At 33.4% G+C, this 27,758-nt stretch overlaps 4 protein-coding genes across 4 annotated transcripts in view; 3 read left to right on the top strand and 1 right to left on the bottom strand.

Moving 5' to 3' along the window:
- Nucleotides 1–1,648: 1,648 nt before the first annotated feature.
- Nucleotides 1,649–3,335, top strand: LOC21406808 (pentatricopeptide repeat-containing protein At5g47360). The gene has a single exon (XM_010106556.2). It carries the CDS (start codon nt 1,702–1,704, stop codon nt 3,124–3,126), a length of 1,425 nt encoding a protein of 474 aa, XP_010104858.1. The 5' UTR covers nt 1,649–1,701; the 3' UTR covers nt 3,127–3,335.
- A 6,675-nt stretch (nt 3,336–10,010) lies between these two features.
- LOC21406807 (putative dual specificity protein phosphatase DSP8) lies at nt 10,011–13,130 on the top strand. Its single transcript, XM_010106555.2, has 6 exons — nt 10,011–10,724; nt 10,999–11,121; nt 11,246–11,339; nt 11,913–11,995; nt 12,077–12,166; nt 12,544–13,130. Exons 1-6 carry the CDS (start codon nt 10,494–10,496, stop codon nt 12,931–12,933), a joined length of 1,011 nt encoding a protein of 336 aa, XP_010104857.1. The 5' UTR covers nt 10,011–10,493; the 3' UTR covers nt 12,934–13,130.
- A 951-nt stretch (nt 13,131–14,081) lies between these two features.
- On the bottom strand, nt 14,082–19,686 carry LOC21406806 (palmitoyl-protein thioesterase 1). The gene is made up of 12 exons (XM_024171086.1): nt 19,476–19,686; nt 18,375–18,459; nt 18,006–18,057; nt 17,697–17,717; nt 17,551–17,604; nt 17,035–17,085; nt 16,781–16,843; nt 16,588–16,653; nt 16,451–16,489; nt 16,110–16,232; nt 15,925–16,017; nt 14,082–14,637 (listed from the first exon to the last, which is right to left on the bottom strand). Exons 1-12 carry the CDS (start codon nt 19,576–19,578, stop codon nt 14,287–14,289), a joined length of 1,101 nt encoding a protein of 366 aa, XP_024026854.1. The 5' UTR covers nt 19,579–19,686; the 3' UTR covers nt 14,082–14,286.
- Nucleotides 19,687–25,011: 5,325 nt separating this feature from the next.
- The window catches only part of LOC21406805 (disease resistance RPP13-like protein 4), a 5,705-nt gene continuing 2,958 nt past the window's right edge, over nt 25,012–27,758 (top strand). Inside the window, exons 1-2 of the mRNA XM_024171135.1 lie at nt 25,012–26,396; nt 26,442–26,498. Coding sequence (XP_024026903.1) covers nt 25,022–26,396; nt 26,442–26,498 — 1,432 coding nt within the window. The 5' untranslated portion in view covers nt 25,012–25,021. The remainder of the gene's footprint in view (nt 26,397–26,441; nt 26,499–27,758) is intronic.

The raw sequence follows: 27,758 nt of genomic DNA, 5'->3' as shown, positions 1-27,758 counted from the left end.
CCATTTCAATGGTATTTTACCTTTTTTTGAACGGGCATACTTTTTTTAGGTCAAAACCATACGTTTAAATTTTATTTAGTTTTTTTCTTTTTTATTTTTCATTTAAGGTATTTTCAAAATAAAATAAAAAATATACTATGAAAAGTATAAATACAAGTATTAAATCTAATTTAAAAGTATACATTTGATGAAATAAAATAATTGAAGATATATTTTTGAATGAACTGAAAATATAAGGTTTAAAACTATAATACATAGAATACTAAAACTATAATTTAGAAGTTAGTACGTTGTAAATAGTGACTTGCTTGAGGAAATTAGTTAATAGCTATTCACTCTTAGAAATCAATAATTTCTAAATAGGGGAACTAAGATCTTTTAAAATAAGGGGAGATAACTCAAGACTTAAGATAAAAATATATACTCTTTTTCTGAAAAAAAAAAAAAAAGTTACGACATGCAGCATAATCTTAGTTACTAGTAAGGTTATGTTGAGGTACAATATGAATGTAGAGCCGGTTTAGTTTACTGATTCAAGTTTTTAATTTTAGTTGAGATGTGACTTATTGTAATAAAAAAGTTAGATGTTACTGTTTTTGAGAGCTTTTTATTGTAGCAAAACTCAAATTCTAAACTCGAATCGGTAAAATGAATGAGGCCGTAATAAAACATAAGATGTTATAATTGTTATTATTATTATTACGCATTGTTCTTATTTCTAACACATTTTTAGATATCTTTATATTTCAATTTACACGACACGAAAGAAATGTGGGTGATTTATCGTATATAGTAAAATTTTGATATAACAGTTTAAATTTAACAAAAAATTTTGAAATACTATAAAAATTGTATATCATTTTTATGTCATCAAAAAAATGATTATATCATTATATAGTACAAAAATATGATATCATAATGATTATTATTATGTCATTTTTATTATATTTATAATATTTTAAAAATTATGCTAAATTTTAATTCAAGTGTTGGAGCAAATAACCTTAGAAGAATAACAAGAACAATAAAAGCAAAGTGAAGACAATTATATTAAAAAATGAGTGTCTTTTCCTTTCAAATTGAGGAAATTTATAATATATTGGGGATTGATCCTCTTATTAATTTGAGAGTTGATTATCTCTTTAATACAATAAGGCTTTTCACTTTTTTAGGTGTTACAAATAATTAATAAACGAATTAAATTTGAGTCATTGAATGTCTTTAGTTGTCGATTGTTAATTGATATTGAAACTTAATAACTCTTAATCTTCTAATTTCTTCCCTACCTGATCATACGCTCGAATAATTATCCTAGCGCACGCTCAGATAATTATCCTAAGGTACGCTCGGGTGGTTTTCTTAGCGTACGCTCGGATTGTCCGAAACTTATTACATTTTCTACTAGCTTCGAAAAATCCATCCAACATCAAGTACGAAATTTTGCTAGTACTGTAATTACTTCAAGAGGGAAATGTGGTGATTTGCGAACATGGGAAACTAGGCCGACTATCATCAGATCCAACTGAGCCCAAATTCGGCCCAGTCGGAAGGCCTAGTTTGTGATCCAATTAACAAAGCCCAAGCTAACGGTTTTCCGTTTCCGTTTCCGCTCCGCTTGCATCCTGCGACAAAAAGTTCTCCCGGTTTTTAGGGTTTTAACAATCTTTCTCCAAAAATCCCCAATTTTGTTTGACCAAAATCATGTCTCTCCGTTCAATTTCTCGGATCCTATCATCCCCAAATCGCTTCCTAAACCCCCAATTCTCGACCATTAGATTCGCTATCACTTCATCCGCGGACAAAATCTTCGATCACCTGAACAAAAATGGCGGCAACATAGAGAAAACCCTAGCCACAATCAAGCCCAAACTGGATCCCAAATTCGTGAGCGACGTCTTATTCAAATGCCATCCGAGCCAATCTCAAATGGGTATCAGGTTTTTCATCTGGGCTGGTCTCCAATCGGATTATAGACACTCTTATTTTATGTATGGAAAAGCTTGTAAATTGTTTGAAATTAGTCAAAATCCTAAACTTATTTCTGATATTATTGAGGCTTATAGGGATGAGAAGTGTTTTGTTACTGTTAAAACGTTTAAGGTTGTTTTGAATTTGTGTAAAGAAGCCAAACTAGCTGATGAGGCCTTGTGGGTGTTGAGGAAAATGCCTGAATTTAACTTATTTCCTGATACAACAATGTATAATTCTGTTATAAGGTTGTTTTGTTTGAAGGGTGATATGAATACTGCTGAGAGTTTGATGAAAGAGATGGGGTTGGTTGATCTTTATCCGGATATGATCACGTATGTAGAAATGGTTAAAGGGTTTTGCAATGTGGGTCGGTTGGATGATGCTTTTGGGTTGTTTAAGGTTGTGAAAGAACTGGATTGTGGAAATAATACGGTTTTATGCTCGGCTCTGCTTGATGGGGTATGTAAGAGTGGGGATATGGAGAGAGCTTTGGAGTTGTTAGAGGAGATGGAGAAAGGAGGTGGGGAAGTTAGTCCCAATGTAGTGGCGTACACGTCGGTTATCCAGAGGTTTTGTGAGAAAGGTCGGACGTCAGAGGCATTGGAGGTTCTGGATCGAATGGAAGCTTGGGGTTGCTTTCCGAATCGTGTTACAGTTAGTTGTTTGATTGAGCGGTTTTGTGCAGAGGGTCGAGTTGAGGAGGTTTCTAAGTTGATTGATAGGGTTGTCAAAGGGGGTGTCTCTTATGATGAATGTTGTAGTTCTTTTGTGGTGTCTCTGAAAAGAACTGGGCAATTTGAGGAGGCTGAGAAAGTGTTTCGGAAGATGATAAATAATGGGTTGAAACCAGATAGTTTGGCGTGTACCATTGTTATAAAGGAGCTTTGTTTGATTGGGAGAGTCTTGGATGGATATCAGTTGTGTGATGAGATTGAGAAGATCGGCTTCTGGTCTTCCATTGATTCTGATGTTTACTCACTTCTTATAGTGGGGCTTTGCCAACAGGGACATTTGGTTGAGGCTGCAAATCTTGTGAGTTTAATGCTCAAGAAAGGAATTCAACTGAGCGCTCCTTATGTTGACAGGATAGTTGAAATCCTAAAGAAATCCGGAGATGAGGAGCTTATTCACCATTTAACCAGGATTTGTAGGTGACCCTTAAAAATGTTACGTTTCTTCTGTTTGGAGAGCTCTTATCTGATGATTTGGAAACAGATAGCAATTACTTATCGAGCTGAGTTTCTCAATTCATTTCACTGACGCAAACATAAAGAACATGTTCTTGTTTCAATTGTAAACAAAGTATGAATCTTTGAATTCGAAGTGAATGGCGGCACTTACTCATCCAGGTTTATTTCGAAGAATGGCGGCTGAAGCCATGCCATTTTCAGGTTATTGAATTGCATTCCATACGTTTATTGAATTGCCTAATTAGTGAGATATCAAAGCATCCCATATGTTTATTGAATTGCATTCAATTTTAGACCTTGCATTTTTAGGTTATTTAAAAAAAATTATACCTTGTATTTTGAACTATTTCATTTTTTTTATGGTCAAAATTTACCATTGACTGAGAGGTAATAATTGAGCATAAATTCAAAATCTGGAGAAATAACTACGAAAAAATTCAAAATACAAGGTATGAGAGAGAGAGAGAGAGAGAGAGAGAGAGAGAGAGAGAGAGAGAGAGAGAAGACCGAAGACCCCTATTTGTATGCTGGATGTGTCATGTTGGTATTTGCTGAATTATTGGCCATTCATGAAGGTCTCTGCGCCTAATCTATTTGGATAGAAACAACTTGAAATGGAACATTACTTTAGTAATGTCCAGTTCTGGTAAAACTGAAATTCTGCTGAGAGAGTACAACTTATAAGATATGGCAAAGGAGGAAACATATATAATTTTTCATACGAAGGGAAACAAAGCAAGTTCAAACGCATCAAACGGTTTGTCTTTCATGTTCCTTACCCTTTGACTTTTTTCTATAGTGTCTTTGTTAATAAGTTATTGAATTTTATCTCTATGTTTGGGTTTGCTAAAGGCATTCATTTATTTTTGTGAGAAAAGTGCATTTATACATGCCTATTATTTATGTTATTCTAAATAATTAAGTACTATTGTCGTTTTTTGTTTTTTTCTATTAATTAAATGACAATTATTAATTTTTAAGAGGAGTGACATAAATAATATTTTTTTACCATTTTGAGTGGTATTTCTAGTTTTTCCCTTTCATAATTCTATTTCGGGATATCAAAGCATCCCATATGCAAACAATGATGGGAAGCTACTTGCAGGCTGCGGCCATGGGTGTGCCCTGTCGATTATCGCTCCAGTAATTGATGAATATTTTGTTTCCAGCCAAAAAAAAAAAAAAAGATGAATATTAATATTTGGTTTCTTCGCATACTACCATTGGCCATTGACTATGCATGAATAATCAGTCTTGGTAATGCTTTTCTTGATGAAACATTAGTAGTTTTCTTGGCAAAATTCTACGCTGGCGACCGGCGTATGAAAAATATCGTACCAATAAGATAGTTTTGAATCTAATTCTCATTTTTCTGTGTGCAATATCACGGGCACAAGTATGTGTCTTGTGGGCCGGGGCTACATGAATTTTGGTTGATAATTACACCATATGGCTAATTTCATACATTGATTTAAAATTTAGTAAAATTTTTATAATATTATAAATGTAGTAAAAATGACAGTCATTATCATAATGATATCACATTTTGTATTATGTAATGGTATAGTCATTATTTTAATGATATCAAAATATTGTTATTTCTGCAATATTTTAAAAATTTTGTAATATTTAAACTTTGCCATTAAAATTTTGCTAGATGCGTAAGGACTCTGAATTTTGGGGTTTCTTTCATGTGTTGTGGGGGTCTGCACTTGTGTGTTTTCTTAGGATAAGAGATGCACTTCAAAATACATTTGTCTTTTCTTACAATATAAGACATGCTCTTTTAATGCATTCCGATCTTTCGCTCTTTCTTTTTCTAAAAAGGAATTTTTACAGTGAGGTCTATATTTTTTACCTGTAGGATCCGTTGTGTTAATTATTGGATTAATTTTTTAATAATTGGATCTATGATTGGAAATATTTTTATGTCAGTGTTATAAATTTTTAATGTGGATACTTACAAATCTTGCTGTCAAAAAAAAAATGAATAATTAAAACAATAATTCTACCGACAGAGAAAAAGGGTTTTCTTTACAGTAAAAATTGCATTTGAAAATGCACTTGTAGTAGTGCCTCTAGATTTACCCTGAAGACATAAAAATGAATAATATAATTGCACCATCAATGAGTCCACAAGAAAAAAGCATATGACCATAAACAAGAATCAAACAAGGAGCAAAGAGTATTTGACCTTTTACTTTATATCCTTTCCTTGCAACATCACTTGCCACAAGAATTCTGGCTGTGAATAAATGGACGGTGGTGATATTGACTAAAATGAACATCTCAACATCAATTTATAGTTGGTAGTTGGCTTCTTTAAATAGTTGCATCAATAATGTTACCCTTCATCGAAGGTAGTTGGACATTTCTTGCGTATATTTCTTCAATTTTCAATAAAATATTTGAAATGTTAAACTTGCTGTGAGTATTAATTGGGATTTTAGCATTAATTATTTTGTCATGGATAGCGTCCCACCTATATTCCTATGCTTTTTAAGTTTTTTAAGTTATGGAAACCACTTAATTTAAATCCATATGTACGGAAAAAATATAATTTTATATTTTATATTTTATAAAAAAAAATTGACGAATGAGCAAAAGAAACATATCTGGTATTCAACATATGTGTGTGAATACCAAGACCCCATATATTAACAAAAAAAAAAAAAATGCATATCACTTTGTTTATTTTTTGTTGACTCTCGCTCTTTGAGCTTCATTGTGTTCTTTTTACAGCTTCGTTTACTTCACCGATTCGAGTTTATAATTTGAGTTTTGTTACAATAAAAAATTCTCAGAAACAATCATATCTAATTTTTTTACTACAATAAAAAGCTCTCACATAAAATCGCATCTCAATTCGAATTACAAACTCGAATCAGCGAAGTGAACAGGCCCTACACCTCTCTCTTCTCTGATATAGGGCTAGAGTTTGGCGCCATCCTTGGTTGGCTGCTGATCCTCCGGCCCTAAATGGAACTCTGGGTCCCATAGAGATGATCATGGTAGTGGTGGCAACTTCATGGGTAGAAAGGATGGATGGGAGGGGTCGAGTTTTGGGCCCACCATGTCGTGTGCGTCGGATTTTTAATGTTCCTACAACCTTGGGTTATCGCTCTCTCCGTGATGGTCATTGACTGGGAGTTATGCGTGGATGGGCGTTCAATGTCAGTGGTGGAGTTGTGTGGGTCTTTATAAATTTATATTCTATGGTCATGTTGGCCAATTTATCACCAGTGATCTTTGTTCTTGTGGCTTGATACCTTTATTTTGTTTTTAGTTTTTATTTGAATTTAATAAAAGCAATGTTGATTCAACTATTTCTACGTCTTTTTGTGTTTTGTAGTGTCTATAGTTTCGTTGTGTACTAACGAAAGAAATTGCCTCACCCTTCTATGATTGTGGTTGATTTAGTTTAGTAGGTTTGATCCTATGTGGTGCTCTAAGTGACCCTAGTGCTATGAGTTTTTTGATCTCAATCGACTAGGCTTATTTATCGACCATAGTGGTTTGTTGAGCTCAATCGACTAGGCCTATTTATCAACTAGACGAACGCGAGTTTTTATCGCGCTCGATTATTAATGTATTGAGCAAGTCTTTCTTTACTGGATCTCAGTACTCGTGTTCATCTCTGCGTCTCATTTGTCTTTACTGGTGGGTCCAGTCTTTATCTGTGGTTAAATATCATTATATTTATTGGTTATTTAAAACTATATTAGAGCATATATTTATTTATTATTGAATGAACGGGTTTCTTAAAAAATAAATAAAAATGCATATCTGATTATACCCACACTTATTACACACGCTACGACAAACAACATGTCAGAAAAGGTTAAAAAATTAGAGTACTTTAACAAAATAGAACCTACTTGATCTAAAAGTGAGTTTACTTCAGAGATCAACCAGTCCGATTTTTGGTATAACGATTCAGTATAAGGACTTGTAGAAAAAGAAGAAAGTCTAAAGACCTCTTATGAATTGAATTATTATTTTTAAACAGTATGAAGTTTATGACTCAAGGTTTATAATAAGAAATGACCACCAAAATTCAAATCTCCACACGCTCATATACACACACCCAAATTACTGAAGAAGCGTTAAGTGGCTTCAGACAGTATTTGCTTTGAACAGTGATATAATGCATTATTAAACTTAGCTAATTTGTAATTAAAATGAGTGTGCGTTTGATTTTTGGATTCGTGTCATGGTTCAGATCATGATTCGTGGCACGCTACAATATTTTCTCTCACAAAAAATACACGTAAATTAAGAATAATTCTAAATCATGATTTTAAATCACGATCTCTTTCCTTGCATTTGGACAGTTTGTTGAGACGAGGAAGCTTACCGCTTTCTATGTGTATTTGTCAATTTCCTTCACTAATTAATGCAAATGCACTATTTGTAACTTAAAGTTTGTAGTTTCGATATTACATGATCACAATAATGCATTGTCTATTCTTGTGCAACTTAGCGAAAAAAATCTACCCAAAAAAAATAAAATATCTCGGTGGTAAGACAACATCGAGTCCTACTCCCACTAGAAAGATTTTTATCTCTTTATATTTCTTTTAATAATGAGATTTATGAGTATTACGATACTTTTGTACCGGATGTTTTGATAAAGAACATTTCTATTCATTTTTATGGGATTAAAATTCTGTGAGTACTACCTTTTTATAAGAGGTTATTTATCATTTCCTATCTTGTATTTAGGTTTATTTAAAAAGTATATTTTTTATTTTTGATATCATCAAAAGTAATATCTTTAGATTTCATTTAACATATAAATTCATGTCTTATACCGGTCATTTTAATTTTGACCTTAAAAATAACCAAAGTACCCTTAAAAATAACAAATAAAACTCTTTAAGAACTTTTCAAAAAAAATGAGAAGAGAAAAAATTATTTTTTTAATATTTTCTATTTTTATATTTTTTTGAAGATTTTATTATTATTATTATTATTATTTTTTTTTTTTTGGTATTTAAGGGTACCATGAATGAATTTCCCAGTTGTTCCTTAAAAAAAAATTTTTTTTAAGTCAACATTAAGTGTTAACGGTAAAAGATATCATTTTGTATCTTAAATGAAATTTGAAGATATACATGAATTAAAAAAAGATAAAAAACTATACTTTTTGAGTAAAAGATGAATAATGCTTTTTATGAATTATGAGTGATAGGTATTTATCTCTATAGGGGTGACCAATTTTGTTTTTGACAAACTACTTCTTAAATTTTTAATAGCCTTGGTTTATAACTATATAATTGATGAGAATTTCGATTATTTTACCGAAGTAATTATTTACTTATCGTGTGACGACTTGAAAGTTTACAAAAATAAATATTCAGTACAAAATATTGTTTTTCCATCAAAAGTTCACTTTGTTACCACTAAAATCCTAAAAAATAAAAATGTAAAAAAAAAAAAAAACCTTAAAAGCAAAAAAGATAAAGGTGAAATCTCATTTTAGAGGTTTCTAGTGAGAGAGAGTTCAGAGAGATTTTACGGTAGGGGGATGTACTTTCCCCCTACAGTAAGGGACAAATAAAGACCCCAACATCAAAATCTCGCGGTACAAAATGATAGAAGGAATACCAAACAACAATAAAACCTCACACATGTGATTATTTCTATATTTGCTCCATTCAAAAACAAGAAACAAGAACACCGATCAGCCCATCGGCCACCACGCCCCACCACCACATCGGATCTCGCCCTCCGCGCTCTCACTGTCGTCAGATCACCCCGGCGACCCTCTGGTCGTCAAACGAATGGAGCTCAGCCGCGAACCTCGGAGTGGACGGAGCTCGGATGGGTCACGGACCACGCCATCGATTACCTCCTCCACATCGCGAATCACGCTCAGGCGTTGTCGGTCGGAGTTGAAGAAGAAGAAAGAAAGACCGGTGCTCGCTCATTTGGTTCTTTAAGTGCCCAACTCTACCGGAAAGATCAGATCTTTTTTTTTTTTTTTTTAGATTTTGTCCAAGGAATTATGTGAAATTTCTTTGATTGTTTGGGTTCGTATAATTTTTGTCCCGTGAAGTATGTCTGATGAAGATTAGATGAGAAAATTTTGTAATTTTTGTGAATCGTTCAGATTTTTGTAAGGGCTTGACCTACATTGATTTCTGGAAATTAAAGAAATTTTCTCACTCTCTCTCTCTCTCTCTCTGTGAGTTTGATTTTTGTTTGTTGAATATGATTTGGCTGTTTGGATCATGGGAACAATTCTGATCGTAGTCTTTTTGCTTTGTTTGGCTGTTTGGATGTTTGAGTCGAGGCCTTTGATTTTAGCGGTGTTTAGATTCTGCCTGTGATGAAAAGCACGCCGGAGGTAGTGGAGGAGTTCGCCGGCGATGAGTGGTGGAAGTAGACAGTAGAGAAGATCGTTTTTTAAGATCTGCTTTTTTATTTTTATTTTTAGAATAAATATTGTAATCTAGTGTAGAAGGTTTTAGTTTAATTTGGTACTCTTTCATCTATTTCTACCACATGATTCAGTTCTAATGGCTCTTATAAATTACCTTACCGATAGGGGGAAAGGACACCCCCTACCATACACTTTTTCAGGAAAAGAAAAAACAAAACTGTCAGAAAGAAATCCAAATTCCTTCCTTCAAAAAGAAAAAGGGGAAAAAAAAAATCCAAATTCCTTAAATTCCATCACTTATCCACGTGTATCATTATGCATCGACTTTGACGTTTTAGCCAAAAAAAAAATAAAAAATAAAATGCAGCGACTTTGACGCCCCTTATCTGACCGTCATGTGACTTGACCCCACCTATCCCATCCACCCAAAATTTCACGACGTCACGTTTCATTTTTCTTTTCCTTTTTTCAATTTCATTTATTTTTGTATTTCCCAATTCTCTCTCTCTCCCACTGTCTCTCCAATTTCCATTGTTGAGCCAAAACGTGAAGTTAGTCGAATCTCGAGGCTTTCCTCTTTTTGAAGCAATTCTTTGTTCTAGGGTTTTCCCAAATTTCAAATCTCATCAATCAGATTCTCCATTTCATCCCCAAATCACTTCCATCTTTCTTCCGCACTTCTCGGCCTTCGCCGATCTCCGCCTCCGATCGACAAGAACATGCTGGCGATTGCTCGGGGAAATTTCAGTTTCTGTATTCTCTGGTCGAATTTGTTCCCGATTCTTTGTTCCTCGATCTGTTATGGAAATTCTAGGGTTTCTCCTTTAATTCCATAAATTTTTTGCTGTAAAAGCGAAAAATTAGGGTTTTATTTTTTCGTGTGTAAATATTGGGGATTTTCTATTGTACGTATAATACTTTTCGTTCGCTTGGTTTGAATTGAGATGTATATTGAGGAATTGAAGGGAGGCGGGGAAGCGGAAGGCGGTGAAGAAAGGAATTCATTGGCTGGTGATGGTGGTGGTGATTGCAGTAGCGGAAACATTGTCGTTTTTGATACCAAAAGGGTTTTGATTGGGGCTGGGGCTCGCGCGCTTTTTTACCCGACTCTGCTCTACAATGTCGTTAGGAATAAAATTCAGGCTGATTTCCGGTGGTGGGATAAGATTGACGAGGTATACTATCTTCTCTCTCTGTCTCTCTGTTTTTTTTTTTACTTATCTATTATCATTATTTTTATTATTATTTTTGCGTTTAGGTGATCTGGGATGTGTTTAATTTTGGATAGATTTAAGACTTATTATTGATTGTATTACCAGATCATGGATTGAGAATGGAATGTTTATACGTAGCTCTGAAATGATTGGATTGGATCTTATTCATAACCAAAATTTTTTTAATTTTTAATTTGTTTTTTGAATTTGTTGTTGATTTTTTTTTTTCATTCAGTTTGTACTATTAGGTGCTGTCCCATTCCCTGTTGATGTTCCCTGCCTAAAGAAGCTTGGAGTTCATGGAGTTGTCACTCTTAACGAACCATATGAGACCTTGGTTCCCACGTCTCTATATCATGTGAGCCTTTTTTTACGGTCTATTGTAATTTGTAGTATGCTCTCCGGGTTTCTTCGTGTTGTTTTAATTCTAGTTTGGGTTTAGGTCCTTTTTTTTAACGCATTATTGATGATTACTTTGGCAGGCTCATGGCATTGATCATCTGGTGATCCCAACAAGAGACTATTATTTTGCACCGTCGCTCAGTGATATATCCCATGCTGTAGATTTTATGCATGGTATGCAGATTTTATTTTTTATTTTTCAACTTGCTTCCTATTTTTTGCGATCTTGGAAAGAGACCCAATATTTTATATTTTGGCATAAATCTCCAGGAATTTGGGAAATAAGTGGCTTCTGTTTTTCTATCGCTAGTCCAGTAAGAATTCTAAAAATTTGGTTCTTATTACTTATGCGAAATCGAAATTCTTTAATATAGGAGGACTCGGGTTTCAGAGATGATCATTGTTGACAACTTTAGATCCCGAAATGCCATAGATTCTAAAAGAATGGGGAGAGGATCTGTTTTTATGTAAAATGCATGAGGTTTTTTTTTTTTTTTTTTTTTTTTTTTTTTTTTTTTTTTTTTAAATGTTCAAGCCCCTATTACTCTGGGCCAAATGTTAGACTTTTATGACTAGAGCTCGTATAAATGTTTTTTTTTTTTTGATTTGTTTTGTTGGATGACTATATAGATGATAACACCTGCAAATTTAAATATTTGTTCTCGGTTCACGCTTGTTGTGAAATCTTCAAGTTGTTTTGAGCTTGCTATTTAAGAAATATGTTTAATCTAATTTATATACTCATAGAAAATGCATCATGTGGACGCACTACTTATGTTCACTGTAAAGCTGGTCGGGGACGCAGCACAACTGTTGTTATTTGTTATCTGGTAAGTATCATGTCACGTTCTTATATCATGGTAATTAAATTTGATGTCATCCAGTTTTTTCTGAGATTGTGTTTTGTACAGATGCGATACAAGCAGATGACACCTGATTCTGCTTATGATTATGTGAAGTCGATTCGGCCAAGAGTGCTTTTAGCCTCTTCTCAGTGGCAGGTAGCTAACATTAGATCTTTTCGGGTCCTTTCAACCTTTCATCATGTTCTGTCAGCTGTTTCGCTTTTATATATGCTATGGCCTTATGGTAGATTGTAGTTCCATCAGCACGCATCTAAATAGGCAAGATGTTGGTTAATTTATTTGTTAGATCAGGAAGTACTATTCTGAGGATTAGTTTTCCTGGACTGGAACTTCCGTCTTCCGTGTCGTAACTTTTTTTTAATAAATAATTATTATCTTGCTTTGGAACTTCTGTCTTCCGTGTCCGTAACTTTTTTTAATAAATAATTATTATCTTGCTTTGGCTTCTTTAGTTAGTTTTTAAACATTTAAGAAGTTATCATTCTATAATTCTGTCTATTGTAAATTACCAGGCCGTTCAGGAATACTATCATCTCAAGATAAAAAATGCTGTTATCTATCGTTCCATGACTGATCTAATATTGAAAGCGCCAAGGTCAGCAGCTCCTCAGGATCTGATAGCATTTGATGATGCCTCTGTAGTTGTGATAACAGAGTCGGATCTTGACGGTTATGACACAAGTATTGAATCAAGTACCGTCGGAAGGGAGATATGGGCAGATCTAAGTGTGGTATACCGGGTTCGAGTTGCCGGTAAGGCAGCTTTGGCTAAAATCTCATGCCTATGGCTGCGATGCCATGCCCATCAGAAGATTTCGGATGAGAAGTTGCGCAGGGAGAGCAGGTGCTCAATAACGGCTGACCATCTGGGAGGCATCAGTGTGGACATCCACGTCTACTGAGAGTCTCTGTAACTGCGTATATGTTGTTACGAGTTGTTTTTTTATATGATCTTTACCCCGTACATAAAAATGCATGTAATGATGTTTCACATTAGGCACAACTGAAAGCTGTTGTTTTTCCCCCCTCTTGTAACTGAGTCATTATGTCGTGGAAATGGTACAAGTATCAGCCATTATGAGTTCAAATTATTGATGCATATTGTTAAATTATGTAACGGGATCTAGCAGGTTTTCTGAGGCCGATGCAATACATCAATAGCACGTGCGGCGCAAGAAGTCTTAAAAAAAAAAAAAAAACCAAATAGGTTGTTCATATTTCTTGACAAGCTAGATAAATATGTATTTTCTAGCTTAGTTCACATTATAATAGAAATATTTATGTGCTACGGGTGCCTTTACCAAATTGAAGAAAAGTATAGTGATAACACCAAAAGTCATTGATTTGGAATTTGATTAATCATCCTATTTGATATCTTATAAACAAAAATAGTGATTAGATAGTTTTTAATGAAAGACAATCTTTTATTTTTATTTTTCTTTAGTGTTTACTAAACTTAAAATATTTTAAAGACACCGACTCTAATATTAATTTTTTTGTACTAACTTACGTGGCATAATTTTTTTTATTAGTAATTATTTAAAAGTTTGCTAAATCAATGAATAATGACTAATTACATCTACTAATGAAAAGATGACAACTCTATACTGTGTAAATTGATACAAAATAATTGAAATTAGAGTTGATATCCTTAACACTACTCAAAATAATATTATTATTAATGTAATTTGCTAAAAAGTTCTTTTACACAATTAAATAATATAATAATGACAAAATTACTGAACTTATTTTTAAAAGTGCATGAGTCTAAATTTTTACCTCTTATTTTTGATTAATACCCTTTTAACCACTATAGTATTGATTAAAAAAAATATTAATCAAGTGTAAAGAATAAAAATTAAGAACCATATAATCTAAGGTAGTAGAGAAGAACCTATGATTAGCTTTTCGGAAAATTTCCAAACAAACAATTTCAACGAAATCTTTTAATTTCTTATTTTACTATGTTCAACTTTATGTATTCCTCTATCCGTAGAGTACATTAAATTGTACAGAAATGGCTATAACGGAGTTTCTTTTGGAAATCCTAGCTATTCTTAGCATGACATTAGGGAATCTCATTGCTATTACTCAAACAAGCATGAAACGTATGCTTGCGTATTCGTCCATAGGTCAAATTGGATATGTAATTATTAGAATAATTGTTGGAGACTGCAAGCATGATAACTTAAACTCACTAGGAATAGATTATAAATGTATCTTACTGTAAAAAATAACTCTTTATAGGTCATGACTCAAATGCCCCGCAAACCCAAGTAGTTCACCGATGAAACTCTTGATTGTTGGGGGCAGTCATAAGAAGATGATCCTTCAAGTACCACACTGGATGACAGTTTCTCCTCAACTTCTGGCACTACTTTCTGTCTCTTTCCATGTTCTGAATCTCTTTGATGAGCTCCATACACGCCAACATCTCCACCGTTAATCTTGCCATTCTCCGTAGAATCTACCAAGTATGGCACAACATGTTTCTTCATGTCGCTCTTGGAGATTCCGAGGTGATTCCCCGGAACTGCAATGTACTTGACCCTTCCAGCTTCATCCAAGGCTTTCAATCCAATCCAGTCCTCAATGTAAAGCTTTGTCTGTCACAGAAGCAAGCAGAAGAAAAGTAAGATGCTACTTGTGTTTAGAAGTTGGCACATGCTAAAAGACAAATGCTTGGGGGCTCGAGGCATCGGGTGGGGCCCTGCGCCCCCTAGATATGCTCATTAAAAAATCATGTACAACTATCAAAAAATAAAATAAGATAGAAAACTGGTCGATAAAAATGATATCAGATTAGAGGAATCATACTAATATCCGTTCTCTCTATAAGATGGACCTAATGTGCAATAATTACAGTAAATTGCTTCTAAAGCTTTTTATCCAAATCGGCTGTACACTCCACTATATGGCTCTATGCAGAGATAAGGGAAAGTCACCATAAATACTCTTTCACATTCTCAAATCTTGGTAATTAGACTCAAGATGCAAGTTCAAATATGCGCTTCGGCTACAAACAGCCACACAATTTTCAATTCACCACATTTTTTTTTCACCATGAGACAGACTTTTGAGACAAAAGAATTTAAGTTAAGTAGGACGAAAACTGAATACATGCAGTGTAGGTTTAGTACTCAAGTAATCAGAGTGATGAAATTTCATTAGATGGTGTGAAGATTGAGGCTTCTAGGAAGTTTAGGTACCTTGGGTTTATAGTGCAGTACGAAGGAGATATAGAAGAGGATATTCAACACAGGATTAAAACAGGGTGGGTTAAGTAGAAGAGGATATTTAACATAGGATTAAAGCATTGTGGGTTAAGTAGAAGAATGCTACTAGACTTTTATATGATGGCAAGATGCCTATTAAGTTGAAAGAAAAGTTCTATAGGACTGCAATCCGCTTAGCTATGTTATATGGTAGTGAATGTTGGGCCATTAAGAGACAACATAAATGTAAGATGAATGTGACAGAAATGCGTATGTTAAGATGGATGAGTGGCCATACGAGAATGGATCGCATAAGAAATGAAGTTATTCGTAGTAAAGTAGGTGTAGCACCAATAGAAGATAAGGTGCGCGAATGCCGCTTGAGGTGGTACGAGCATGTCTAACGTAAACCGTTAGAAGCACCAGTTCATGCTTGGGAGGACATTCTTATACCTAATACTAGGAGAGGGAGGGGTAGACCAAGAATTACGTGGACCGAAATAATTAGGAATGACATTCTAGATCTAAGCCTTCAGGAAAGTCTAATTTTGAACAGAGTTGCATGAAAAAGTAAAATCCATATAGCCGACCCCAATTAAGTTGGGATTAAGACTTGTTATTTGTTGTTGTATTGTTGTTCCTTGCATATAAGTGCCAAACCTCGAGACGGATTTTTACCTGTTGTGGAGGTAAGATTGGGTTGTAGGCTCCATCCGGGTAATATCCAAACCAGGAAGTTTCCTTCGGTATCAACACGGTGTCATGCTCAAACTGTCGACGGTACAACATTCAGGACCAGAAATAGATTATCACAACCATATTTGTTTTGACTTTTCCAAGAGAAGCAAATATGTCTAACATACCATGATGAGCACCAAGTTCTGTAAGCTACTGAACCGTTCCTTGTACGTGGAGTTTCTTTTTTCAGGGATTTCGTTGTTAAGCTTTGGAAGAAACTTGCAATGCTCTAAATAGTCGGGAATAGCCTGCATGTTAAAATTTCATTTTGGTTGTTTAGATTTCAGCCATTACAAATAGACAGGAATGTATTGGATCCATGTCATAAACATATATCTTGAAATAGATTATGGCCCAAAGAATAACTAGAAGGAATAAAGCTTTCTTCTTTCTTTTGAAATTTATAGAAGAAATTTAAACAAGCAAATTTATGCCTAATGTAATTATATCAAGGAAAACTACCCACATTTGGTAATTTAAGGTAACCACTGGGAGCCAAATGATCCTGCATTTTCAATAATCAAACTTTAGAAATTTCAGCTGTTTTTATAAATACCCTAACTATATATAGAAGTTAGCAATCTGAAAAACATATATGTATACTTGAATAAAGTCGCTGTAGATCTCTGACTTGATTAGTGTGTCTGCGATTATGCAAAACACACTAGACTGCAAAAGCACAAAAACCATTTCAGGGATGTCAACCAAAGTTAAAAATAGGTAAAAGAAAATGTTTGAACCTACGAGTCCCGCAAGAATTTCTTGTTTATGGTATGAAAAGGCAGATAAGACTTACACCGCAAAGAGGAACAGAAGCCGTACCAGCATGTGGTCCAGCCAAAGAGACAAAGTTCTTTACCTGTTTCAACATTTTGAGAGAGGTGAAATTTTCATTGCAGAACCTCAAGGATTACTTCCTAGGAAAAGGATCACCATTATACGCCTTCCAAATAACATCAAACAGATGAACTAGAACAATTCTGCTTTTGTTATCATAACCATTCATGTAACCAACTGAAAACCAAAACAATAGCTAGAACTGGATCTTACAGGTGGTCCACCATCACAAAACTCCAAAATGCCTCGACCTATCAGATTACCCTGTCAAACCAAATGGATTAAAATGGCAAGTTGAGGACTAGGTTGCAAAAGTTGTTCGAGAATTTAAGCCATGAAAGCAGATTAAATACCATTTCAGAAGTACAAGGATATTAAACAGAAAGGCTTAATTGAACAACCATCCTACATCAGTTTATCTAAGCAATACATCACTCATTTCCAAGGAAAAAAGACTAGAAAGTGGTGGCCTGTTTAGCCTGTAATCAAGTCTAGGATAAAAACATGGCCTTTGTCCACAAAAGCTAACTGACGCCTTCATCCTATTAATTTCTTAATGGATTTCTATGTAGGCTTGCCATAGTTATGAGCAAATAATTATAGTTATGTAATATGATTAGGATAACAATATAGGACTTCCAAATGTGCCAAAAATGTGAAATCTATAAAGCCATCATACATGATTGACTAATTGATGTGAAACAGAAAGATCAAAGCATTATTACTCACTTGGGAGAGACCAACTATGTTATAGCCCTTGCTCAGTTCTTTCATTTCCTTAACCTGTACTTGGTAGTTACCAACATGTTAAAGGTAAGAAAATTTTGAAAAGCGAGGCCAGCAATCTGAGGACAGTGATCCAAGAAGCTTACAACCTTGTTGCAAACAATTTCAGTCTGAAAACATGTAAAAGAAAATTCCAATTAAAAAGGAACAGGACGGTGCATGCTATATATATTTTGGATCCTTCTACGGTAGGACCTCCTACTAGTAGTGCCTGTTTATGACTGTTTGATCCAGTCAAAATCACATAAAAAATAAAAAAGTATGCAAAAAGATAGTTTCTGATACAGATCTGACGGTAAAAAACAGAGAACTACCAATAGTTCATTTTTTCAAGACATACAGTAGAAATCTCCATAATTCCATATATTTTTAGGAGAGAACTTAGATTTTGCTCCAACCTGTTGCTCAAGTGGCAGAAACCAAGAATCCCATGCTCCATTCCCAACTTCTCTGAGAGAAGGAAAACAAATAAAGTAATGTCATAATACATGGAATATATATGCTGAAACATAAAAGAACCCCGAAAATGCATTAAAAAAGATATAGGATTGGTTTTCCACAGATGGCATGTGTACATTATCAAGCATATTCCTGCACTTCTTATTTTCTGATTTGTTTCAGATTTCAGAAATTCTTACAAGACAAATATAGATAATTATAGACATTTGACAATAGATATAAAATAAGAAGTCATTAAAGGTATTTATATTAGAAGAGAAATATTCCGAGCAGGAAAACATATTATTTGAGACAGAAAGCAAAGTTACATGCAAAATCCTTCAGCACCAGAAAATTGGAGAAGTTGCTCGGTGAATTGATTAACTCCTTTGCTGGTGCACTGATCACTAATGCCTGCCATGATCAGGCATTAGAAAATGAAAATTGATACATGTATAGATACAGAAAAATAAAAATACTATAAATGTATTACAACCATATAAGATATCAGTTACATAAGAAGCTAGACATCAGTTGTAAAGATCACAAAGTGTAACAAAACAAACAGAGAAACTAATTCAAAGTTTCTCCAACTGTGCCAAAATTGTTACATTATTTGTTCTATATCCATTTGGTTTCCTTTTTAATCAGGACTTCACTTGACAAAGAATGTGTGACACCGACGGTATCAACACTCTTCCCATAGGATTTATTTTGTTTCCACTTTTATTTTATATAACGCAGGGAATCTTAAAACTTCTTTTAATTTTTCCTTACATTACATTGACACAATGGAAAGGGGGAAGATTTAAAATGCACTAAAGCTTTTCTTTTCCTCTCTTGCTTTCAGTATCTTTCCCTTTTATTTTTTTTTCCTAACTAATGAATCTTCGCGGTCATAATTTGCAGCATACGGAATAAGTGTAACATCATATTCTTCAAAGTTTTCTATTGAACTCAGCAATATGAAACACAAATAATATTCTTGGTTTATATTCACACCAAACTGATCATTATTTAGTCTAATTAAATTAATAAAGCATATTATAATCCGAGTTGCACAGATTAAAATCCTTCCTAAACCCACTTCATAACTCGTCCAAAAGGTGCTTTTAGGAAAACGGATAAATCATAAACTCAAAAACGACAGATTTGAAAAGCAGTAACTCTCATAATAAGAAATTGTTTCGAATTCGAAGTCTAACAACGCTAAAAAATAGGAGCAAAACAACCGCAATTACACGACAGACACTAATAAAACTAATCAGATACAGAAAGAAAAGAAAAATACTCAAATACCCAGACGAAGAAAGATAACCATATGCTCAAAGTCAGATTGATTATGCCAAAAAAACAAAAGAGAGATTATTATTATATTAAAAAGGGGCAGATAAAAACTTAGCCGAAATGAGCAGGGAATAAGAGCTCACCATGGAGTACTATGAAGGGTATGGAATGTAATAATATTGGAAGAGATATGAAGGCCAAGATGAAGATTATCATACTGGATTGAGAGGGAATAATATTACCCATAATCTTTTTTTTTTTTATTCAAGAGATTTGGAATTGGGGAGTAACTTCTTTCCGAGGGAGTTATAACTCTCTCTCTCTCTCTGTTTTTTTTTTCCTCAAGGTTCCAAGAAGGCGCTCAGAACACGGAGACGTAACAGCACTGCTTGTATTTATTAGTCAGCGAAGTCAGCGACTCTGTTTAGTTATTTATTAATTTATTGAGACTTAATGCAGCAATCCATACTAAAATAATTTTCTATAATTAAATTTAATTAAAATCACGTTAAATTAAAAAATAAAAAATTACTGATTTTTTTTTTGTCCTATTAAAGAAATTCGCTTATGTTATTTTTTAGTTTATGTTGAAAACAGTTGCAGCTTTTATAAAAAAAAAGAGAGAAAAAAAAAACACACACTTAGAGTTGCTGACACAAGTTTAGTTTGGTATTGTTTTTTTCTTTTAAAATCAGCTTCTGTTTGTAGATGCTGATTTTAGTATTTAATAAATCTCCTTAAAAGTATTTTTTGAAGAATTTTTTAAGAATTTACAGTCAAAATTAGAAGCAGTCTAAAGATAACTTTAGCTTTTAGATTGTACGGGAATCAATATAATACAATTAATAAAATTTTTATAAAACCCATAATACCCCTAATAAAATTTATAATTTATAATCTTTCCAATATAAAATTCAGACTTGTAATATAATATAATATAATAATAATATTGTAACAAATAATATCATAATTATATTAATAACTATAATATTATTATTTTATCATATAATATGATATTATAATAATATTATAATTATTTTAATAATATGATATTATAATTATAATATGATATTGTAATTATTATTTTATAACATATTATATATTATATTGTATTGATATAATTAAACTTATTATATTAATAATATTACAATAATATTATTACATTATATTATATTGATATAATTATATTTATTATAATATGATAATATAATTATAGGCAAGGTCTGAAATTGGTAACTGAAGAAGACTTTTTCCTTTTTGTGTTTGCCTTTTGGCCTATATTAGAGTCTAGCATTAATTAATTACCATTAATTTCTTGCCAACAGTAGTGTTACTAAGTGGTGTATATGTTAGAAATCACCAAAACTTATTATAGCAACATACTTTTAATTCTGTAGTCGTAATTTCTGTTTGTCATATTTATGGGTAATCTATTTGTATGATAATTATATATATTATATTATAGTATAATATAATATAATCGTTATTTTTAATTATTGTAGTTATTATTTTAATGATATTATTATATGCTATATCATAATTATATAATAATAGTTTTTTTGTATTATATTAAATATAATAATAAATATATATTATGTTGTAATTATATATATTATATTATAGTATAATATAATATAGTCGTAATTTTTAACTATCTACAGCAATTCAACCATATAATTTACTAAACGCTAATACACTTATTTTGAAACTAGCACAACTATTATAATTATAGTTTACCAAACACTCAACTGCTTTTTGTAATAACTGCTTCTTCTTTCAGTACAGCTAAAAATAATTTTTCTAAAATTTACAACACTGCCAAACTAAGTCACAATCAGTTATAGTTTTTCCCGAACTCTCCAATCGCTTCTTTTAGATTGAAGACGATCTTGATCCGTGACTATTAACTTATGGTTTTGTGTTTGAGCCAAAAAAAAAAAAACTTAGTTTTATTGTTTTTTATTTTTATTATTTATTTTTTTACTTGTGATCATCAAACTTTTCTTAATCTTTGTGCTTGGTTTTCATTTTAAAATTCATATAATTGGTTTTTCAAAAACTCCCATTTTTTTAATACTATAGTTGTCATTACGAAAATTTTTCAAGTGACTCACAGAATCACATTGCAACAGAAAAAAATGGCATGAAGAATAACGACTATCAAGAAAATGGGAGTTTAGGGATAAAGAGAAAAGTACGCGGTTTTATAGCTTTTTACAAGCTTAACATTTATGTCATTTTAAATAATTAAGTGCCATTATGAGCTTTTATTTTCTCTCTATTAATTAAATGACAATTATTTATTTTTAAATGAAGTGATATAAATAATATTTTTTTAACACCTTGAGTGTATTTTTGGTTTTTTCCCAATTTTAAAATAGGTACCCAAGTGTGAAAAAATGTGAATTTGGGCCTTGGGGATTCAGTTGTCTAAATTTTGAAAATGGAGATTTAAGTGTAAAAAGTCAAAAAGCTTGGATCCCTAGATGGAAAAAAAAAAAAATCTCTAAAACTAACAAGATTGTTGAATAAAAGATGAAAATGATTATAACAATACTTCAAGTTGTTTAATAGGAGGGGAGAGTTGAAAAAATTGATGATAGGTATCTGTCTAGTTGTTATATTGCTTATTTCACTATATTTGTTAATATTTGTTTAGAGGGGAGCATAGTCTTCTAGATTTACAGTCAGTTTTGAGTGAGAAAGAACATGTTATAGCTAAAAGTTTCAGTGACACCCTGATAAAATTTTAGTAGGCTGCATTTCTTTCACTGCGGCGACCTTTCATTCAACAACGACATGCGTAAAATTTCAATAACGACATACTATCGTCATTGAAGTTTTGTTGTTAAACGTTTTATGTAATGATTGTTGAAAGAATTAGTTTAGGGTTTCAGCATCTACTTCCACCCCGCGTCTCTAATTCCAACCGAACACACTCATAAGAACTAGTTGCGTGCCCATCATATAAAATAGAATTTTACAGAAAGAGTTACATTATATATATATGTAAACGCTATAATTTTCAAGCGTTTCATGTGTATTGAAGAAGGCATTTTTATTCATTATGGTCCAATTTTCATTCCTTAATACAAACGAATTATTTCTATTTGTAGCTCTTAATAAAAATATGACACCAAAAATATAATTGCCAATCTGTCCATATTAGCATATATACCAATATAAAGCATGTGGAAAAAGATGTCCATATTGTTCTTCACTCTAGGAGCCCATCGCTAGGTGGATATGGTTGAAGTCAACTGATCAGTGATGGGGCTATATATTTACTCTTACTTGGCAACTTCTTCCTAGTAATTTGAAAGGGTAAAAAGTTTGATATCTGAGTGATGAAATGAATTGAAAAGAGCATACAAAGCAGCCCCATTACTTGGATGGGCGTGAAACTATGGATGCTAAATGCTTTATATCCGCTTTTGGGTTGAATATCAAGTCATCGAAATCTGTGGATGGTGCTCTTGGGGTAAGTAGGCTCATTGGCATGTTCATTTGCTGCTTCATTGATGGCTTTCATTAGCTGCTTTATTGGACCGTAAGTGTTCTTTTGCACCTAAAGCGACTTTTTCTAAAAATGGCTCCAGGCAGATGCAAAGGAAATAGATGTACACATATGTAATTAACCTTTTCCATTCATTTATGTAACACATGAACTAACTTTTTAACACATTAGCGTTTGGTTCATGGGTTCAAATTATGAGTTGTAATTAATTTGATTTAGCTGATTCAAATGGGTGTTTAGGGGCAAAAGTATGGATGCTATTTGGATTGTAAGCTGATTCAAACGGGTGTTCGGGAGCAAAAGAATGGATGCTATTTAGATTTATTAGGTGATTTAAATGGGTGTCTTTCAAATTCGAATATTTCAAACCTATTTGTTACAGTAAAAACCTTTTTGCATTTTGATTTTTTATTCACTCAGCTCACAAATGCTTGTTTCCATTAACATATATCAAAATATTGCAGGCTCAGATTTTATTTACTATTCAAAATTTATAAATTAATTGTATACCTAAATATCAGTTCAGATTATAACCAATGCATTTTTTAAATTTTATATAATTTAAATCACCTCAATTCGAACACACGAATCAAATAGAAGTAAGCAATAGATTAAACTTGGTATAACTTTCAACACAAACTATTTCCATAGAAAGAAGAAAGTAAAAAGATTTTTCATAATCTTCCCACTCATATATAATAGTGATGCTTTGCAAAATGTGAAGGCTAAGAGTTGTTTGGTTGGAAGGAGGAGAATAAAAGGAGAAGTCTAATATATTATTTAGTTGGTGCCAAGAGGTAGGAGAGGAGGGAAAGGAGAGGATGAGGGATGTAATCTCCTTCCTAACTCATTAAATTGAACTTTCTATTAGTGAAAGAATTCAAGTAATCAATTAACTTTAAATTTCAAAAAGACTATTTTACTCTTCAATAAATTTATTAAAAAATGGACAATATAAGAACTAAACAAATATCTGATATCAATCCTTTTAACTTTCTCGCCCTCTTAACAAAAAACAAAAAAGATTTTTATGATCTTCTCTATTATTCTACAACTCTTTCTGTCCCTCCTACCAAACAGAACCTAAAAGCCTCAAGCACAAATTATGCCCAAACACTTTTATGCCCCCCTTATGTCTTGTGCGCATCTTCTTGTCCTTTATAATTCCTTGCGTCACTTACATTTCTTTGTCTTTTATATTTAGGATTCTAATTCCTAACTCAAATTTTAGTTTATTCCCAATTCCCCAATTTCAACCAATCTACATGTTAGTTTAAAACTCAAAGTAAAAGATAAGGAATATATTGGGGAGACATGACATGCGAAACTGGCCCAAAACACTTTAAGAGTTTAATTTGACCCAAAAGATTAACCTATCGGGTCTTAAGTCATTCCATGTATATAAACCATTTCACATCTCCACCAACTTTCATGCGGGACAATACACACATGCACCTTTCTCAACAATCTCTCCCCTCATGTGTGTGTTCATCAAGCTCCTCCTCGTACTAAAGTTTCTAGTAGCCGGTGCATCTAAGCGTCACACTCTAAACGGGAGCCAACTCGAGCATGGAAAAGAGAGCGAAACTATACGAGTCCACATAATGCTCTACCATCCGCACCTGCAACTGCAACCGAGTGTGATCACTTGACCCGAACGAACGAACCATCGGCTCTGATACCACTTGTTGGGGAGACACCACATGTGAAACTGGGCCAACACACTTCAGGAACCCAACTTAAAGTAAAATGTTAACTTATTAGATCTTAATTCTTTTTATGTATATAAATCATTTCACATCTCTACTCATTTTTCAGGTGGGACAACACACATGCACATTTCTCAACAGCATATATGAGTTACAATGGAATTGTTGCACCATAATATCATAAAGCGGGAAAGTTAGCTTGAAGTAAGGTATAGCTTTAGGGAAAGCAAAAGCTGTCTGATGCGCTTCTTTGCTTCACGTAGATAGTTGAAGAAAAGAACAAAAAATGGAAGATTACAAGAAGAGAACCTGATCAGATCCACGCACTCACACACACACACACACACACACACACATATATATATATATATATTTATAGGCATTTCTGCTCACTCATTCAAAAAGTCTTTTGAGAATTATACAATAATGAATTAGATCTATAGTTCTCTAATAGATACCAAAGATGATTTCATCGAATTCTAGTAGTGAAAAAAGCTTAATCAAACTCATTGATGAACTTATAGAAGAAATCCAAAAAAAATCTAGAAAATCTACTGGCGTCAAAGGCGGCGACACGGTTGCTACTCATGCAGAACGTGACGGCGACAAGGCCGCCCCTGGCAACAAAAGCACTCTTAAAGAAGAAGGAGCCGCCCCCGCCGAAAGTATTGCCAGTACCAATACTGGCGGCGACAAGGTTGGTACCGATAAACCTGGCGGTGACACCGGTAAAAATGAAGGCGGCGGCGCAGAAGCCATCGGAAGTGTCCCCAGTACTAGTACTAGCGGCAAAGCTTTTTGCAAATGGCTAGCTTTTCTGAAGAAGCGTAAGACTAGCACAACTGATGGCCAGAAAAAGGAGGAGGAGCCAACGAAAAGCACCGATGCTCCTCCTCCTCCGCCGTGTGATGATCAAATCCAACGTCTGCATACCAACCTCGTCCAAATGAAAGCCGCAATGGAGAGACTCAACAGCTTCGAGAAGGCATTTCGTCCCAAGGTTGAAGATCACGGGAAACAAATCACCGTACTGCTTGGAACACTGGAAAAATACTTGTCACCACCGCAACTTGGCGGTTCTTCGAAAGATATCGATGTCGGCGACAACGTCAAGGGCATCCAGGAAAGCCTCGACAAGATCAACAAGGAGATGAGGAAGTTGAAGCTCCGGATTCCGTCGTCATCGTCGAAATTAGGCTTGGAGGCGATGAAGAAGAGAAGCGATGAGACAAGTGGTAGTGCTGCATTAATAGGCGGTGAGCTGGATAAGCTGCTGAGCTTAGACGCAAGTGGGAGCTTCAACCAAACCTGTGTCTTTGAAGAAATCAAAGATATTTACGAAGGGTTAGAGGATAAAGCCAAGAAGTGTTTGTTGTGCTTCTCCCTGTTCACCGAGAATGAGGAACTGAAGAAGAGGATGCTGACTTATTGGTGGGAGGGAGAGGGGTTTCTGAGGGCGGATGACGGCGACGGGAAAAAGGCGATTGAGGATGCCGCAGGCGAAATACTGGAGCGGTTCGAGGCCAAAGGGTTGATCGAACCAGTCTTCAAGAAGCGGCAGTCGACCGCCAAGGCTTACCGGATGCAGCCTGTCGTCCGGTCGGCTATCATTAAGTTTGCCGACGAGGAACGTGTGTTCAGTTGCGATGCGAGCGGGAATCTGGCGGTGAAATTGTCTTCGGAGACGACCAAGCAAGGGAAAGCTACCAATTCTTCAAATCAGCCGTCGCAATCGCCGTCATCGTCGTCAAACAAGGAGCAAGAAAAATCGTATCTTGAGGACAAACTGGAGACGATATTCAATGTGAATGAGTCATTTCCTGATCTTGGATTGAAGTCGTTGGCCGGCATTTTTCAAGGCGAAAACCTCAACATAGAGGACCGGTTACTAAAAATGAAAGCTCTCAAAGTTCTCTATCTCGGCACTTGGCGTGCCTCAGGTAAGCAAATTGATGAATCTAACCATTTTTATTCTAGCTGAGGGTGAGGATGGTTTATATTATAGAAGGATATTTAGAACTAATTAACTATTTTATCGCTTATTCTTAATTAATATTTTTTCTCATTAAATAACTAGACAGTATTAGTAAAAAGTATTAATCAAGAATTAAAAATAAAAATCTAGACTCATGCATTTTAAAAGTAAGTTTAACAATTTTCTCTAAAACAATAGTAAATGCATTTACGAGAAGCATGAGTATTTTTTTGATATGAACCGTTTATATAAGTCCTGTTGTGAGATCCACGCGAGTCTCGTTATAACAGATCTTATACTTGCACTACGTACTCAAAAGTGTCGTTAACATTCTTTTTAGAATTAGCATTATGACGACAATTAACTAGAATATGAAAAAAATATCTAATACTTTATATGTATGTATCTTCATATTTTTATTAAGTTTCACTAGGTTTATATGTTTTATTTGTCAGTCTTTTATTAAAAAAGTGTAAATAAAATTCCATTTCTTAAATATAATATATATATATATATATATATATATATATATATCAATTTGATAAACTTTGCTCACATATTGGTGTTTTGTGAGCTAAATGAGGATCTTTAAAAAGGTACACATTAATTAATAAGAAAATTATTTGGTATAAGATAAGAAAAAAATTTCTTTCACAAGACAGTTTTGATGGATCCGATTCCCATCAAATTATGTTAGCTATTATTTTTTTAATATAATTCTGATGTAATTTAATAATTACTCAGAACTATGTCTTACTGTAGTTTTTTTCCCCTACAACCGGCCTACTATAGGATTTTCTTAATTAATATACTAAATATATACTCTATACAAAGAGAATTCTTTATATAATTTCAAAACCATCAAATTTTATTAAGGTTTTATAAATTTATGTTATGTTTTTTTATAAAAACTATATATGTTTTGTTTGGTTATGATTTGATACTTATATGATAATTTAACAATTTAACAATAAGAAACACGTACTATATGTGTGTGTGTGTGTGTAAAGAAATGCATTTATATGTTGTTCCCATTTTTTTCATTTTATTTGTTGTCGCTCTATTACTTATTTATTATATTAGTAACAACTAAATATTAAATGGATTTGAGTAATTAATTAAATGAGGTGTCAAATTAATTGGAGAGATACCCTAGTGAATAAATCTCCTAAAACACTGAATATATATATATATATATATATATATATATATATTATAAAATATA

Source organism: Morus notabilis, unplaced genomic scaffold (assembly GCF_000414095.1).
Source record: "Morus notabilis unplaced genomic scaffold, ASM41409v2 Scaffold789, whole genome shotgun sequence".
In the NCBI taxonomy this organism is placed as follows: Eukaryota; Viridiplantae; Streptophyta; class Magnoliopsida; order Rosales; family Moraceae; genus Morus; species Morus notabilis.
The sequence above is the reverse complement of the archived record's forward strand: the minus strand, read 5'-3'. Positions and strand labels throughout refer to the sequence as shown.